This window comes from Dermacentor andersoni, chromosome 5, assembly GCF_023375885.2.
Source record: "Dermacentor andersoni chromosome 5, qqDerAnde1_hic_scaffold, whole genome shotgun sequence".
In the NCBI taxonomy this organism is placed as follows: Eukaryota; Metazoa; Arthropoda; class Arachnida; order Ixodida; family Ixodidae; genus Dermacentor; species Dermacentor andersoni.
In genome coordinates this window covers 126178523-126197231 of record NC_092818.1, presented here as the reverse complement: position 1 = coordinate 126197231, position 18709 = coordinate 126178523, and the positions used below count along the sequence as shown (strand labels likewise).

The 18709-nt window shown below is 44.8% G+C and overlaps 1 protein-coding gene and 1 non-coding gene across 2 annotated transcripts in view; both read right to left on the bottom strand.

The window, feature by feature from the left end:
- The window catches only part of LOC126531115 (venom serine carboxypeptidase-like), a 33873-nt gene that overhangs the window by 12679 nt on the left and 2485 nt on the right, over positions 1 to 18709 (bottom strand). The window contains exons 2-3 of the mRNA XM_050178517.2: positions 8768 to 8899; positions 7072 to 7130 (exon numbers count right to left, since the gene is read on the bottom strand). Coding sequence (XP_050034474.1) covers positions 7072 to 7130; positions 8768 to 8844 — 136 coding nt within the window. The 5' untranslated portion in view covers positions 8845 to 8899. The remainder of the gene's footprint in view (positions 1 to 7071; positions 7131 to 8767; positions 8900 to 18709) is intronic.
- Positions 305 to 377, bottom strand: TRNAT-CGU (transfer RNA threonine (anticodon CGU)). The gene has a single exon. It is a non-coding gene; the product is annotated as a tRNA-Thr (tRNA).

Below are 18709 nucleotides of genomic sequence, written 5' to 3'. Positions count from 1 at the left end.
TGGAATCGACATGAACTCCATCGCTATGTCATAATACATCCTCCAAACAGGCGCGCATTCTGTACAACGTCTTTAGTGGACTGGTAGTGGCATGACGATCAACGACTGGGTTTCTCTAGTACGCCTTGAACTGAGTGAACTAAAAGAAACGGGATTAATCAAGGGTGCCGATATTTATTCATTATATCATGAGAAGCCAACAAACAAAGACACTAAGGACAACACAGGGGAAATTACTTGTACTTACTAACTGAATTAAAGAAATGATAAATTAATGGCAATGAAATTGGATGAAAAAACAACTTGCCGCAGGTGGGGAACGATCCCACGTCTTCGCATTACGCGTGCGATGCTCTAACCAATTGAGCTACCGCGGCGCGGTTTCCCCATCCACCTTCTTTGGTATCTATGTGTTACCACTAGAACTAACCTTCGGAGTGTTAGCCAGCGCCACCACTCACAAACCTTGGCGGTGGATATGGAAGATCCTTTCTGCCACAGGTGTCACGAGTACGTGATCTTTCTTGGTGAAGGCAACTGGTCAATAAACCCGCATATGCTACCTGAAGGCATCTCGAATCCGGCAACATTGATGATCCGGCCAGCATGCCGTATCATTTTTGATCACGGACGACTTTTTGTGACAATGTAGTTAAAGCTATGGAGGTGAAGCACGCGCGTAAAATTGCTCCTTTAAATAGTCCCGCAGTATAACTTGCGTTTGCTTAATCTGGGAAACACAAAGTACATTGCTACAACGCTTAAATCAAAATAAGAAAAGAAATAAGCCACTCAGTATGAAATATGACTTCGACTGTTTTCTTTGCTCTTGTGCGTTTTGGCAAACGTAAAACCATTGCACCTAAGTTACGCTTATTCAGTACCTGCTCTGAAAGAAAAAAAATCTTAAAGCACTGTCATACTCTGCCGGATTACTTAGCGCAGTAATATTTGTGCCGTAGCTCCACCCCTTTAGCTTTCACTTAGATGCTACAGAAAATTGTTCACGACTATACACTGGGTGTCAGGTTGGGACATTAAAATTCCACATATCCAGCATCAATCAATCAACATTAATGGAAGATGCCAGTGATTGATTAAGCTGCCTCGACAGGACAACTCATTATGACCGAAGCAGTATACGAGCTCATGCGCGGCGCAGAAAGGATGACAGCTAATCAAAATCCCAGTACAGTACTATGCATCTCCAAATCAGTCTAAAATTTCACCTGTCTGAATTTTAATCTGAGCAAGGACAGGCGGCAAAATACCAAAACATACTTCATGATGCTATGTATATCTAAATTGGTGTAAACGTATATAGTTGTCTAAAGCATGATTTGATAACGTACAAGCGGCATAACATCAAAACGTACTCGACACATTTAATTACATGCTAGATAAGTTCGCATGTCATCCGCTGGTGGTACGCGAGTCCGATGCCCTGTAGCTCTGACAGAAATTCGTGTTTTTTTTCCTTTGCAGCGGAATTATAAACCTTTGAAGTAGTGGGATTGGCGTTTGTTTATATCGTCTTTCAAAGCTCCCTCTGCTTGCTAGGCTGTGGTTATTTTTTTTTCGTCATGCACTGTGTACGTGGCCGTGAGTATTTGCATAGTTATTATATATTATACTTCATAGGGGGGTCATGCATTCCTCTCATCGTGACAACCAAGTGTTGTGATCGGAGTATGTTCCAGCTCAACGTTCAGTGTTGCATTCTTTCTTCATCAATACATGCGACTTGACACGACATCCGATATTGCATAAAGGCTATCAAGGGTTATAGGTGAATTACAATCGTAAAAAGAGTGGATCGCGTGAACTCTCTTCAGCACACTGCAGGCAAAACTTCAACCTCGCTTTTGCGAAGCTCGCGCAGAAATTTCTTAACAGCGTTAGAGGCACCTATTAATATTGAGATTCTTCGCACTTTTGTCAAGGTATTCTACTCTATATTTCCATACTTTTGACTGCAGTTTGCTTCGCATAGTCACTGTTTCACTGCGATTTTCTCTAGAACATGCACGCAACCGGAGAAAGCGCAATTTCAGGCACCATCTCGATGCCACATGCGGCCCAATGTGACGTTACTGTCGTAACACAAAGTCTGTGAGGTCATATGTGTCACGTGTTGAAAGAGATACTAAGATTTGTTTCAGAAAAAAAAAAAAAGAAAACGTGTTTCGAATGTTTTGGTGGCCGCCTGTGTATCAAGAAATCCCTCGTGGACTGTTCAGTAACTTCAACTCTCACACATCATGAGAACCATCACACGGCGAAATAGTCCGGTCTTAATACAAACATCATAAGGTGATCTATTCTTCTTAATTGCATTCATATGCATCAATTATGTTTCTCAGTTTCACCATGTCTGCAAATGATGCACCGGGAAAATTTATTTTCTATAACCGCTGCAAAGTTAACCGCACAGCCATGTTGCCGTAGGAGGAGCTCTTCAATGAAGCCAAATTGACGTTTCCTATCAAGGCTGGATGACGCACATAGAGTTCGGACATGTGAATGCTGCCAGCTTCAACTTGTCACATTGCTTGCATGACGGCGAAGGGATGTGCTGTTTGATGTATAAGAGTGATATAATGCGTAATAGCTGTCTTCAGTGACAAGCGCAAGGTTTGTCGCACTTTATTTTAAACGAAAAGCGCACGATACAGAAAAACGGTTTGGTGTCAAAGTCCGAGAGAATGATACATCCAGAGCAAAGCTGATACACTCCAAAGGCTACTAAGCGTGATTGTTGCCGTTAATTCGTTTTGTACTTTAAGCCATCAAGGAGGCACAATGCACTATCAGCCAGCAATGTTACTTTCGGTTTTTATATAGTGCTATTAGAAAGGAGTAAAATTGTTCAATTTTACTGAATATTACTTGGGCAGACGGAATTCCTTTCTGATTACTGCATTTTTCATTCACCAGTCTCTCTTACTTCGCAAAAGCGTCATTGATGTGGCGTCATAACTTGTTTTAGATGTAATTCCTTTTTTATTATTACTTTTTTTTTCATTTGCCTGTCTCCGTTGCGTCGTGAAAGCGTCATCGATGTGACGTCACAGCTTGCTTGTAAAGCGCAGCTTGGCTTCCACTATTGCTTTGTTTTATGTTCATTCGTAAAACTGGTCGAATCACTTGAACAGCTCTTCTGCCAGAAAAGGCGGAGCTAACTAAATGCATGTAGTGTTTTCCAAATCTCACAGCTTTCGCTGAAATCCCAGAGACACGTACTGGCTAGGATGCAATTTATCTTTGAAACCTTCCCTCTTTATATATACAAAGGTCTTTGCAATGACGTAATAGTGGGCGTGGTTCGAGAGATCCATTGTTAGCAAAATGCAACCCTACTTGTTATTGCTGAGGCTGCCATTGCTAGTTTCGTTGTTGCTGCTGTTTCTGTCCTGGCAGCGTTATCTCGCTTACATGCAACGTAAATTTGGTCCAGAATCGTGTGGTTGCTACGAAAGCAAACAGTCGCAGTCATGTGACAGTTCGGTCACCAATGCGTATACATTAATATCTGTGCCGTTTATTTTTTCGTCTTTCGTTTTGTTTCTTCACTGATCTATTAGCGAATGGGCTGCACCTTCGCGCAAGAAGAGGCAGATATGTACAGAGCCACTATATTCATGTAACTCTGACGTGGTGGGAGACGCGAACGAACCGCTTGCCGTAGATAATAAACCGTAGCAATATTTCTTATCCAAAAATTTCTCAGGAGAGATATGACTAGACGTGGAAACACGGTGACAGAAATGTCATGTATGATTTCCTGTAGTGCCCTTAGGATACTGGTTTAAACGCGTCTTTTCGAGGGCTATCGTTATCCGCTGAATGGGGCTCTTTCCCGATTTACAGCGAAAGCTGTATACGACTAACATTCCATAGTTTCTTCGGCGTCCGGCAACAGAAACAAACTTAGCGATTTCTAACAAACCCATTCACAATGGGCTTCATTGTTTGCTTTGTGTGCGATCACGTACGGGTGCAGTGCAGCGGCGCAGATGTCAAAACGCGGAAGAGATTAGAACGCTCGCTGTGAAAAATAGCGTGTCATCAAGGCTATCGCAGTATATAAGCAGGAGAGGTATCGGCGCTAAAAACAGCTGCGTTATTGATGGCGCGGACACGTATAGTTCGTACACCCGAAGAACGACGTGCGTACGAGAAGCACCGGAGGGAACAGCGGTAAAAATGTAAACGGCGCCGGCGCGAAACGACCACCGATGAAGAACGCTCCCGGTATGCTGAACAAACTAATGACAACCGTTCCACTCTGTTAAAATTGAATGGGAGCGAAAGCACTTTGCTTTTCGTTTGAGAGCTTTGACTATCGTCAGCTTTCGGTGCCATTCCATCTTCATACAGTGGAATGGTTGTCATTTTTTATCATTTTCCTTTACGCTTGGATGGCAGATCGCTAGAAATTTCCCGGGTCAACAATTGTAAACCATAAAATTTACTTCCTATATTAGCCCACTTCGCAGCTGATTTTTGTTGGCCAGGTTATTTGCATGGTATTATTTCAGTTCCCGGCCATCTGAATAAAAGAATAAAACAAAGTAAACCATTGCTCTTCATGGGAGATAAGTGTCCGGAAAAACGGGCCCTTGAGTTAAAATAGATCTGTGTGCCTATTTGTGCGCTTCCTATTGTTTGCTGCAAGGCATTCCAATATCTCGTATTTCCGCCGATAAGGACGAGTTTACAGTTGTAAGCATGGCCTTGTTTTCCATGGCTTGATAAGTGCCCCTCCTGCGCACCACATTGTATGTGTTCCCAAAACCTGTTCTGATAGCACGTGCCCCTTGGAACTAGTGATGATGAACACTGGGACACTGTTGCAGGCTGGGTAGTACCATGAGCATCCATAAAGCTGAGCCCTTATCAGCGAAAAAAAAAAACTATTTGATCCTATACAGGTGATGTAGAAGCAAGTGAATGTACCTTCTTAAATTTCAATTACAAAAACAGCAGTCAGCCAAAGTTTAATGGCTTATGTTTCTCAATGTACTGTTATGTATGTGTTCGTTATGTTGTTATGTACATGTTCAATGCTTTGACAATTCGTATTGACATCACAGTTGCACGGAAGTTTTCACACAACACGTATCGGAAAGTATGTGAAACTGCAATGCTGATCGAGAGATGATCTCTGACCGGCATCTTGGAACTTAGTATCTAGCAAAGTAAGGTTAAACTTACAGTGAGGCTTACCGCCCTATATACTTGACTGTTTATTAACCACCTGACCGCAGATCGTTGCCACAAGACGCTTGTATTCCCAACGTTACCCAATGCCCATCTTCATTTATTTACCTGAACTAACGTAAGGTGGATAAAGGGATGCCTTACGTGACACGTGAGAAGGGACACGGGTGTTGTGTACTTCTCCCCGTTGATAGAAATATTTGGAGCGAAGATCACGGTCACGAATATTGGACAGACAGAACGCAGGTGCTGCCAAGAAGCCGTACTCAGCCATTCGACAAGGCCGTTTACATGCATGCAGCTATGTGTTCGCTGGTGTCGACGAGGTTTGTGCAAGACGCCTTTATTAGCATACACGTGCAGGAAGCTCACAATATCTTTCAACACGGTACCAAACAAATCTTTCGCGTGGGAAACATTGTAGTTCTTCTTTTATAGGCACAATTGAGTTTTTTTTCTTTTCTGTGTGTCAAAATAAATTGACAGTCGCTTAAGTATCCTCACGTGATTTTAATGCGAAAGCATGCAAATCTCCTTGATCAACTTTAATACACCTTACTCTATTTTAGATCACCTTCGTTCAATTTACTTCACCTTAATTCGCTTTACTCCACCTTAAGTCACCTTACTCTAACTTTACAACTCTACTTCAATCCAGCTTAATCCATTTTGCTTTAAGTTGTACGTACTTTAATCCAACCTAACTCCTTTTAATCTACCTTAATCCACTTTAATCCACCTTCATTCACTTTACTTCATCATAATTAGCTCTAATTCACGCGAATTATTTACAACTACTACTAATTAACGTTGTTGTACCATTTACTATCTTTTGTGTTACTACTGAGGTCATACAAGATGCTGATGACGTCACCGGCTGCGCTGTCACGTGCCCAGCTAAGCACGTACTAGGCCGCACGTTTACTCGGCCGACGTAACGTGTGCAATGATGCACGCTTTAGGCGTACCTTTAGTCAGCCAGAACCATGGAGCCGTCATGGCATAGGGGAAGCGTTCTCATCTCGCACCACGGAGATCCGGGTTCTATTCCCACCCAAATTTACTATCTTTTCTTTTCAAAGGCATTAATTTGCTTTGTTTACCGGAACCTCCCTGGGCACTTTCTCGTGGGACATATAATGCTTCGCTGCGAACATGCACTACACCCATTTTAAGGTTGTGGCTAGTATCTTCTCCAACCAATCTGCTTTGCCCGTCGGCATTTCATGCTTACATCTACCCTCGATTACGGGAGAGCCAACAATTTTATGTACGCTCGCACAAGCACGCACATGGGCTTTGCACATAGCACACGTGCGCTATGTGCATGTGTGCTATAAAGGCCCCGCAAAAGAAGCTGGCCAGCTTCTTTAGCGGGGCTTTTATAGCACCCAATAGCCAAAGTCCCAAGAGGATTAAGCGCACTGTTCCTGGCGATTGGTAGGGATTTGGAGGAACTGAGTGAATTTTTATAGGATTTCATCTCTTACCAGCAGAGCAATAAATTCGGCCACTTGATTCACGTTCATTTTGAGAAAGCGCTGACTTGTATAGAAGGCACAAACAAATAACAGAGTTAGAGTCTTATAAACTTGTGTGCCTGTATCTCTTATTCTGTTGTGCTTTCAAATAAATGGGTTCTCAAAAATTAAATAAGCATATAAATTAATATTTCTTGGTCTGTCCTCAGCTCGTGGTCACGCGATCAGCGGGTTTGAAACGAAAATGTACATCACTAAATTGCATCTATTCAACCACTAAACGAGGGTTTGTGTGCTTTTCTCGCGAGAAAGGGCTTGTAAGAGGGTGCAGTGGCACCTACTGTGATTGCAATTCATTATCTCTCACCAGCTTCATCGTCGTTGCCGGCTTCGGGTTCCTCCGCGACGTCCTCTCGTGCCTGAAGCCTGTAATGTGATTGGCGACACCATGAAATACTTTCTTGCTCTAATGCGGTATGGCAATTGACTGAGAATATGGCGACAATTAGCTTTCTTGGGGGATCATCGGGTTCCACTTCAGTGTTCCGCTTTGACTGCGTTCTAAATGCAAATGAGTTGAAGGATTCTATGATTTTACGTTGATTTAGACTGGAAGAACCTTGCCTTAAGTCTGCAACATGGTTGTGGCCGTGGCGCTGTGAAAGATAGGGTAACTGTGACTGGTACGGCTTTTCATCTTACGGTTATTGTAACCACACTAAATACACACAATTTCTTTTAACGGGAGCAAAGCTTTCTTGGCCTACCTTCCCAGCGTTTGGTTATGTGGGCAAGTAGTTTCCCGTGAATCGGCGATGCAATCTCTGGCTTTTTAAAGAAATTCTCACAGAATTGTATTGACCTAACCCAGCTGTCACGTAAAGTATTACATGATGTATTTCTGTCATACAATATGAAGATGGTTCTTTGTTAAGTGTGTTGGATGTTATATTTTCTTCTGCTGCACTGTATGACCTTATTGCATCTATTTCGCTGTGCCTAGAAAATGCTCCTCATGAATCTATTTTTATTGTTGGAATGCGCGACCGGTGACACTGCATGTGCATGGGCCCCTTCTTGGGCAATTGGGTCTTTTGCCGCTGGGTATGGGCCCAATCTTGCCCAATATGCAGATACCACAGTAACACAAGTGCTGCAGAATCCTCGCCGGAATTTACATATGTGTCGAACATCTCTAGGCATACACCGCTCATCACCGTTCTTCCCTCTACAAACATCGTAGATCGCCTTCGTCCTCATCCCGGAGGCAGCCAAAAGCTACAGGTGATCACGCGGTGCACATTACATCCGTTGCAGTTCCTTCCTCATTAAATGAAGCAAGCTTCACGTCATTTACATTGCGAGATTGCGTTGAACCCATTTGGTTTCCCTACGGAAAAAGAAAAATAGCTTCCGGTTCGTTCATTACTGCCAGGAGGATGCACTTAGAGTGTGGCCGCTATCGGATAGGGCAAGATGGGAGCTAGCAGTGAGAGAGTGCGCGGAAAAAAATTGTGATATAGGAAAAAAGGTGACAGTATGTTTGCAGCTGGAGAGAGTATAGAAAATGAGGCCTGCACATAAAAGAAAGTAACTCTTATTGTGTGTTCATTGGCTAAATTTTTCAAGAACCGTTATTCTTCAAAGGCCTCCATTGATTCTGCGTCAAGGTTTGAGATTAAGGTTTATGACGATAGTTATTATTCGTTCTTTTTTCAGCTCTTGATGTGTCCATTCATATAACGTACCAAAAACTTATCATCACATCATATCACAATCGTGTCACATCATTTATGAGATAAAAAAAAGGCACAAAGCATTAAAAAATACCAGTAAATCGTTTCAATTCAGAGAAAACCCTCCGGACGTCGTGGTGGTTGTCGTAGGGTCAACTGACGGGACCGCCGTCGTCGGGGCAGATGAGACTGTTTTCCGTGGCGCTGAAAGACTGCGCCGAGCGGCTTTCTGTTGGTTTCATTTTCGCAACGCTGGCTTACTTTAAAGGTCGTAAAACACGCTTGCTCCTCTAGGTAGAAATGCCCTGAAGGGAAAAGTCCGCTTACCCGCCGGCAGCGCACGTTCCGAGTACAGTCAGGTGTCCGGCACAGAGGAACAGGACCACAGCCGCTGCGAGCTCCATGTCTGCCGACGTGAGGGGTCGAAGCACGTTGCTCTGGTGGAGTCCGCTGCAGACGCTGCGGAGGACAGATGCTGGCGACAAATGCCTCGGCTTTTTAACAATGGGTCAGTTGGACCTCGGGGAAGAGGCCGAGGCGATTGCACCGCCCCGATTATTACGATTGGACGACGGCTTTCCTATCAGGCACATAATTGGGTACACGTACCTTCCTTTCGCGCAGAATAAATAACTGCCGGTCTGCTGACTGTCAGCCTGCAGTACTTATGAAAACAGAATAAGGCTACCTGCCAGCTGTCAAATGAAATAGCAGCTTGCGTCCCCGTAACAAAGCTACAGATTCAGCGTGCGTTTCATTCTTAGTCTTTTCTTCTTGTGATTTTACGAGATAAACATTGGCCAATTTCATTTTACACTTAAACAAGCCGCAGTGAAGGTCGCAAAGTGGGTACCAATATGCTACGTGCGCGCCGGACCAAACTATGGAATTACTTTTTTGTAGTTTGCCGGTGAATAATATTTTGGGAGAAATTTGTAATAAGAAGCGTTTGAAAGGTACATTCCGTTTACATGTACTGCTGGTTCTATAATACATGGGTTACGGTGACAACTTTTTTACTTTCTATTCTCTGGTGCTATCTTCCAAGAGACTTCGTTCTATTACACTTTGCCAGTGACTGTTGCTTGAACGTCCTTCAGAAATTGTCAGAAGGGCGAAACAACTTGCACGAGGCATTGGAAAATAAGCGTTCAGTTTACGCGAATCTTTCAACATACTGCCTTTAATTTTATGTACCAAGAGCCGCAAGATGGGATATTGCTTCCCATAGATATTGCCGGCTTACACACTTGCTTCTACGACACTGCAGGATTTTCGTGACGTAGTTGTACTCCACGGGACCTATGCGTAGTACGTTATCGGTGTCGTTATAGATATATGTACGCATGCACACAAAAGAACAAGTAGGCGCCCGCAGAAGTCACACCCGGGGTGCTATTTTGAAAAGAGTCAAATTCCACCATGTTGGCGTTTTGAGCGAATAAGAGAGGCCGCCACAGCCCTGTGAGTCAATGAGAACTGACCAAGTGACGAATCCGACAATGTGGCGGAATTTGACAGTGTCCAGAATTGACCCCCGACCTGCAAAGTTGGTCACGTTCTCATTTGCCACCGGCTACGTGTTCTCTTTTCATTCATTATTTTAAAAACGTCTTGCATTTTCTTTCGCGACTTCAGGACGAGGCATTGATGCTTCCATATTCCACCAGACTAAGCTCTTGCACTGTGCATTGGAGAGGGAGCACAGAACGGCGCTTTCTTTTTGGGGGGGGGGGAGGACGGGGAGTCTTGCCGCTGCTGCCTTGAGAGCATGGAGTGAACGCCTTCTAAACCTATATCTAGATAAACAGAAGTATGCTATTTCACGCAGTACCAAATGAAAAGGTTTTAATATACAGACGGGTCACATTCCTGACAAACTCGCTTTTCACTCACGGACACGTTTTTGATATATTCCCGTAAAAGCTTGCTATGCGAGGCAAGTGCAATGTACCTTGTAAATGCAATCGCTATTGATAACCCCTCGCTAATTAAAATACTTGCTAGTGCTATAGCGTGGTATGTGCGCTGTTACAGGCGGATGGATGGACAGACTTTCGAGGGAAGGAGTATGCTTACGCATTAATATAGCGTCTGCTTTGTGGGCAGTTTCTCGGGTCTTATTCGAAGTTCTTGGTGGCTAAAAGAACACAGACCAGAAAGTTCACGCCTCGCAGCCAGAAGCAATGTTCATAGTGCTCACAGTGATCTACCATGTGCGCTCTCGTTTAGTTTGAAAACACGTTACTATTTATTTTTTATCGGAGAGCTGAAATGAGCTTTGCAGCTTCACGGGCATTGGTTAAACGGAGACAAATTGCGAGGGCAGTGCTCGTACCTTGCAAGCGCCTTCCTTAATGCTTCTGATTCAGCATCCTTGAATGCAACTGACATCGACAATTATGACTCGGCTCACAGGTTCGTAAATCGGTGCTGCTGACAGGTAACTCTCAAGAGCAGGATTTTGAGACCTTTGCTTCGCCCGACGATGACGTATAAAACCAGAAAAGTGTCGCTGCAGTTGACAAACTTAGTGGGATAGGGCGCTGGGGACGTGTTTCATTTTATTTTAATGCATACGTTCGAGAACTAAGCACTTCTCTCTCTTCGTCCTTAATCTCTCTTCTATTCATCTCCACTTTGTACGGTGTAAGCAACCAGGGATAGTCGTCGTTTAATTTTCACTTTCGCCGCGTTTTACCACCGTTTTTACATTATGCACACTTCGCAGTTATGGGCTTATTCAGCGTCCTGTCGGTTCTTGAGCTATTTTGTCGACATGCAGAAACCAAGTCTGTGCATATGGGAACGCCGATATTGTGGTTTCAGAACTCCTTATACAAAAGTTCTATTGGGCGTCAAAAGCTAACACTCTTGAAGAAAAGAAAGAGTTTTGTGGCATATTGCACCCCTCTGTTTCAAATAAGATGCTCATATCATCATCATCATCATCATCATAATCATCATCATTATCACGTGAAAAACAGCGCGACATGTTATTCCCAACTGCACTCCAACCTTACTCCCCCTACCGCGCCTATTTGAATTATTACAAGTTACTCCTCCGTTATACTCACCCCTCGCCCCCACCGTTTTGTTCGTTTAGCTTATTGCTAATTTCTTTTTGCCCGCTTCTATTGCGCTTCCCATCGCAGGAATTCGGGTCCTTGAACATTTCACTTTTTTCGACTGCTACTCAGAATGAAAGCCCAAAAAGAACGAGCCTATATGACCTAAACGTGTGCACACTTCACAGCTGGACAAAGTGTGTATCTTTGCAAACTGGCAGAACTAGAGCACGAGAAAGGTTCCATCAGTTTTGATCTTTTTCGTGTCACTTTTGGAGATCAGCCTTACGCAGGTGTACTTGTGGACTAACTTGTTCTTCTTTCTGGTCATCATTTGTTCGTGTGCACGAAATATCTAATACAGATATTGCTCGCATGAGTGCCCTAAGTCACTGTCGTAATTGCAAAAGTATATAACAGTACTTGACCAAATTTTTAAGAGCCCCATTTAAGGAAATATCAACCCTCGAGACCGAGATATAAATTATATTCCTTCATTACTACACTGCAACAGAAATTGCGCAGAACCCATCACATGTTGACTGTCGACGGTAATGCGTTTTTAAGAACCAATATAGTGACACAACGTATGGCAACTGTTGAAAAGAATTATGTATGAGGCACGTACTGCAGCTGGACTCCTTTTTCGTCCTTCTTAGAACACTCGGAACCGTCTAGTGCCGCCGCCGCTAAGCCTGCGCGTGGCCTACGTAATGCATGGCGCGCCGGTGCGTGCGAACGCTTGGAAACGCGTCATGCAGCAGCCGGGCTCCAGTCTCGCGCTTCTTTCTGAACACGATGCACCATCTAGTGGCGCGGCCTAGAAGTCCGCGCCTGACCTCCGAGACGAAAAATCTGGCGCGTCGGGGCCTGCGAACTCTGAGAAGTGTTCCGTCATTTGCCGCAGAACCAGTAACACGTACTCGGTGACCAAGTTGGTGACCCGAGGAACACATAAGAATGAGCCCGTTGCACGAGAAATAAAGTCCAACAGTGTAAATATTTGGGCTTGTTGTTGTAACATTTTGCTGTTTTTTTCATGTAGCCCAAATAACACCAGGACGTAGAAGAGGAAGCAGACACACACAGGCGCTAACTTCCAACAGCTTATTTCTGGGACGGACGTCACTTTTTTACCCTCACTTTCTTCTCTCCTTTTTTATTCCTATAAGCACGTACCTACTGACAAAGTAATCGAGCAAATGATAGTACAACTCACTTGAAGACTAGGCAAGGACTACTATGTTTAACGCATGTGCAGTAATTTCAACTCATTTGATAGTGGCATGGACTAACACAAGCATCGCCAAACTCTTCAATGCGAGCACTTTCAGTTTAGTGCAGTGCGATTTTGCAATGAAGCCGCAGCTTCCGTTCAGACTTTCTTTAGCATTACGTAAGCAATACCTGACCTCAACATTTATAAATTGGAATAATAGACTGTTTTAGAATAGCGTTCGTCGCCGTACGTACGTTAAACATAAGCACCTTGGCGGGACGTTATGGTGCGCGTTCTTTCAAGTCTTTTAGTTTACCGCATGGAAACGCAAATGTAAACAAGACGTTATAAAACCGGGCGCCGTCTGGTGCCTCGTGCCAAACGTATCTAAGCCAAGACTATCTATTAGCAAATATTCGGCTGTTGCTATGTGGACGCGTCTCGTTAGGTCTACGGGCGCCAGAATCACCGAACGATCCCAGAAGATGGACGCGCTAGGCGCTCATAACTAACCTTTCAGGTGAATTTAGAGAAAGCGAAAGCTCATTACCAATGGCGTAGTAACGGGCGGGTGCCAGGTGGCGGGGGGGGGGGGGGGGGGGGCGGGTGGGGTGTCATATGTCTGAAGACTCCCCTCTTTCCGCCGGCTTGACTGGGCGTAAATGGTAAAGAATGCTTCGATAACCAGCAGCACCAGCTCACGTGCCAGATGTGTAGTCCCGCAGAAATGTCGGCTGCAGCTTTATCAACATTCTACGTAATAATTGCACAAATGTGCCGGCTGAAAATTTTAATTCGCCAAGTGGTCGCTAAGCTACTCGCCTTAGCGGAACATTTAATGTGCGACGCGCTCGTGTGGTGCGCTCATGTCCCACCATGGTTTGTGTGTCGTCAGTATGTAAACAGTTTTTCATTTATCAATTTTGTATTAGTTTTGCAGTGTTGAATAAAAACACTGTATCCTAGTTATTGTTAACCGTCTATTTGTCAGTTTGTTGTTGTGGCGGCGTCGTCCTACAGGGCGGGGTATTGAGCCCTATTCTCTTTAACTTAACTATGGTTGGCCTTGATGAAATATTACCCAAGTGAATTCACCTATCAATGTACGCTGATAACATTTGTCTTTGGTCTTCAGCAGTGGCTCATCTTCAAGTGCGCTCAAGAATTAATCGGGCAGCCACCCGAACTTATTCGTATGTGCGCAAACAAGGCCTTAGTGTGTCCATGTAAAAAGGCGCGTTAATAGCGTTTACGCGCAAACCCATGGCACCGTACCTTGTTCCTCTCTATGACCACATTATCAAATACGAGAAGTCTCACCGCTTCCTAGGTGTTACTATTGACAGGGATCTTTCATAGAGCCCCCACTGGATCTACCTGAAGCGGAGACTAATTTCGATTCTAGATATAATGAGGTTCCTGTGCGGAAAAACCTGGGGCACGTCGGTACGGTCCATGATGTAGCTGTACAGAGCACTGTTTCTGGTCTTTTTACGGTACAGCTTGCCAGTTTTGGCGACATGCAAAACAAACATTCTTTCCCTCGAAAGTCTGCAACACCAGGCTCTACGGACATGTCTTGGACTACCACGATGCGCCTCAACTCACACAACAATCATGATTGCTAGAGACTACTTGGTTCCAACATATATAACTGTTGACAACCTTAGAGTACACATTCGCATCTGTGTCACGTACCCAGTCATTATATTGCTTTTTTGCCAGCACAAAGACCTCAAGCCACATTTTTCAAACTTGTTGGGACACATTAAGTCTACCTTCCGTCGGGCTTTATACCAGCAGAAAGACCACTGTTACCCCTCTGGTGCCTAAGACAGCCACAAGTACGCCTCACGATTCCGGAAATTACGGATAAGACCCGTCAATCAACAGTGGCTCTACGTCAGTTCACACTGTCATTACTAAATGAGGCATATGAACAAAGAACGCACATTTTCACCGATGGACCTGTCGGAGCCACCAGCTCCACAGGCGCTGTTATCGTCCCGCCCCTACAAGTCACAATCACGTTCAAAGTGTCCCATATAACTACCTCTACAGCAACACAACTTGCTGCTCTACGTGCCGCTGTTGATTACATTGCACAAACCAATATTCAAAAGCGGGTCGTTTTTTGTGACTCCAAGGCAGCCCTTCAGAGTCTGCAGTCAGCCTTACGAAGAAAGACCCATGAACAACTGGCGTTTGAGACCAGAGAGGCTCTCTATCAAACCCTCATAAACGAACATGACATCATCTGCCAATGGCTTTCGGGGCACTGTGGCATCTTCGCAAATGACTTTGCTGATGTTGCCGCCCAGTCAGTCCATAAACAAACCCTGACACTTCCTATGCCCCTATCAAAAACAGACGCTGCGAGGGGTCGTTTACTTGATCAAACCGAGGCTGAAACTTTGTGGAACACTCAGATTTTCTCCAACTGCCGTCCACTGGCTGGATCGTACATTGAAGCTGCAGATTCGATCGAACTTCTCCCGCCGTTATGCAATTTTACTGCGCCGCCTCTGGTTAGGGGTAGCATTTACGAAAGCCTACTCCTTCCTTACTGGAATGACCGACCCACCGATTTGTGACTCGTGCAAATGTGAAGAGATGATCCAGCACGTGTTGCGTTTTTGGAATCTCTATGAGATCGAACGCGACGTTCTTCGGAGGGTGTTAAACCGATTATCCAGCAGACCATTTGCAGAGACTAAGATTCTCGGACCATGGCCCCACGCGTCGCAGGCTTACAAAGCGACGCGGGCACTGCAACGTTTCATGAAATCGACTGAGCTCAGTGACCGATTATAGAACTGAAGTTATAAAGAACCGCACGCATTCACACCAATAGTACGTTCTTCTTTATCGCCTTTCTTTTCTTTCCTTAAGCCCCTTTCAGTGTGTAGGGTAGCAAATTGGACCTGCGTCTGGTTAACCTTCATACCGTTCCTTCCTTCTTTTCTTCCTCCTGTTTCTGTTGTTGTTGCGTGTCTTCATGTCACAAATAGTGTTCTGTTTCGGCTGCACGGGATTTTACAAAAATGTGAATATTGTGAGGATATCTCCCTAGATATTCTATCAGGTTATGCGTCTTTGTGTCCACTAGGGACTCGGTATCGCGCAATGTATGGCAGATAATTAATAAGGATATCTCTAAGAACTTCTTAATTAGCAATTATAGAGGAAACATTGCAATTCAGGAATTGACCCAAAGTCATATAATTAGCTCAACAAAAGCTTCTCCAAGCAAAATCGTCTTGCGTACTAGAGCCTGGAGCACTTTGGCACTGAGAGTGGCCCAGTATGGCAGCACCGCAAGAAATATCAAATAGTGCACCAGTGACATCGATCTCCTTATCCTCTCCATTGCGAATGGACACCAACAGTAGCGCAAGCTTTCGCTGGCAAGGGCTTCATCACGGCCTCCTCGTTTTTTACATGGTGACGCCAAGAATCGGCGGGTAGCGTGCTCCATTCCACTTGAAATCTTGTAGCGGTATCGCAGCTCGGATGATCACGTTTGCCAAAGGCAGCAAATAAAGAAAGGCTTTTTGCATCAGAATGAAGAGAAGTCGTAATTGTCATAGTTGGCGCCGGCGCAGCAAGCAAGCAGGTGGTGTTTTCTGATAGCGTGGGGCGATCAGCGTCACTGACACGCTATTTAATTTTCGTTTGGGTTCAGAGCTGGTGACAGCCAAAATACTGCACGCCGTAGTAGCTACGATGATTTTTGGGAAGTTTCTGTTGGGCAACATATGACTGTCAGGCTTGAATTTTTCAAATACAATACTGCCTTTAAAATCGCTAATTAAAGCTATATCTGTATTGGATGCCAAGCCTTACAGTCTGACAGTCTGACAGCAGATGTGCAAATGCGCTTATCACAAGTTATCAGCGCAGCCCCCTGAGTTGTTTGGTGCAGAAAATAAAACAACCTGTATACCTGCCACATTAGCGATCTCTGGGAACGAAAGCGAAGGGGGTCCAAGGTGGTTGTGTTGGTGCTGAAAAATCACCTCCCCCCCCCCCTTCTCCACGGAAATTTTCGATATCCTCGCCTTCCTGACTACACCCAGGGGGAGGGGGGGATGACAGAAGACCTATGGGCCCCGAGTTCCAGAAGACCTAGCCACGCCACTGCTAATTACAACGGTTACTGGCGACCAACGCGAGTGATAACGTAGCTATCACCAGAATTCACGCTGAAGCGGGAGCCATAGGTACCGCCATGTCGACAACGCTCTTTTTTAGCGTCCGTAAACTTTACGAACGTTAAGCTCGCAAAATAACGTACGGTATCACAGCGCATGTAAACCACAGAAACCCATTAACATTCGGAGCATGCGCAGTGGGGACGACGGTATTCCTTTACGTACGTAATACGTTTACGTTTGGTTGCAAACGCTATTTTAAAACAGTCTAATGTTCCGTTTTACAGCGAAGCTGTATACCTCTACCGTCCAAGGAATTTTCGTGTTGTTGGCGTGGTAAGCAAAAAGCTCCCCCTACGTGGGCCGATCCAGGAGATAGTGCAGTGCCGGGCCGACCACGGCGGAGGTGAAGCAGGCGTTAAGCACTCCCTGTACGTGAGCCGATACCGAAAATAGTGCAATACCGGCCCGATCCTCGCCGGAGGTGAACAGGCGTTAAGCACTCCCCATACGTGGGAAGATCCCGAATATTGACACGTGTATTTGTTTATTTATGTCGGGCGACCACTTTTCGCCGCCTAACAAATGTTATCGCACAGCGCAGGACGTGCCTGCATGTATCGGAAGTTCAGACATCAGTCGTCGAATGTTCCAGAGTAATCGCTGGGACCCGCGTGCCTTCCACAAATTTCTACACTATTCGCGTCGCACATACATGCAATCAGATTACACAAGGTTCGGTGACAGACAGCGGATCGAGAACATTCCATAAACTTCCAATACATGCAGGTGCATCTGGTGCTGTGCGATAACATTTATTATGCGGTGCAACGTGGTCGCCCGATAAAGATAAACAAGTACACGTGTCAATATAGTGCAATGCCGGGCCTACACGCGGTGGAGGTGAAACAGGCGTTAAGCACTCCCCATACGTGGATCGATCCCGAAGATAGTGCAATGCCGGGCCCACCCGCGCCGGAGGTGCAGTTCGCCATTAAGCGGCCCACATACACAGCTTCGATTTTCGTCCTTCTTCACGGTATGGAAGGGCACTGAGTTTTTTACAGAAACAAGGCGTATGTATCGGGTCTCGTTTGGCACCTGTCCTCAGCAACCTTTATCTTGCAAAAGTAGACAGAGTCTTGGCAGAGAGGCTCAAGGGAACCTCAGTCTGCATTCCCTTTTGTTTTGCATTTCCCTTTTGTTTCTTGACTGCACTTCTCATCGTTTTCAAAAAGGATATGAAGGTGTTACGAGCATAATTTGTTAATGTCTTAGTCCCTTTGATGTGCCCTTCGAAATGCCAATAAATAGGAGTACCCGCTTTCTCGATCTACAGTTTATGTTCTGACGATTACATCTGCTGGTGTTACCAACCTAGAGCTAATAAGCCTCTCTTATACTACAGTTCTGCTCATTCCAAGCTTATTCAAAGGGGCATAGTGAAAATGTCTTTGAAAAACGCACTAAAGAAATCGTGCCCTCATTTAATTTCTTCGAGTTTTCAACAACAGGTAATGCAGTTGAATGAGGCTGGTTTTCCAAACAATGTGATTGTGTCAATGGTGGAAGCATTGCTCAGACGAACGGGGTCAGGAGTGGCTGGTTTCTCGACGTCATCAAGCGCAGAGTCTGTTAAAAGCAAAAAAAAAAAAATGTTCGCCGTAATTCCATACATCCACCGCTTATCGCATAACCTGAAGAAGATAGGACTACGGGAAAGGTTGACATAGTATTCACAGCCCCAAACAAGTTTATCAACTTGTGTGCAAAACAAGACCATATAGTAAAACTAAGTACGCGTGCAAAAAGCGGCACAGAAAAGGGT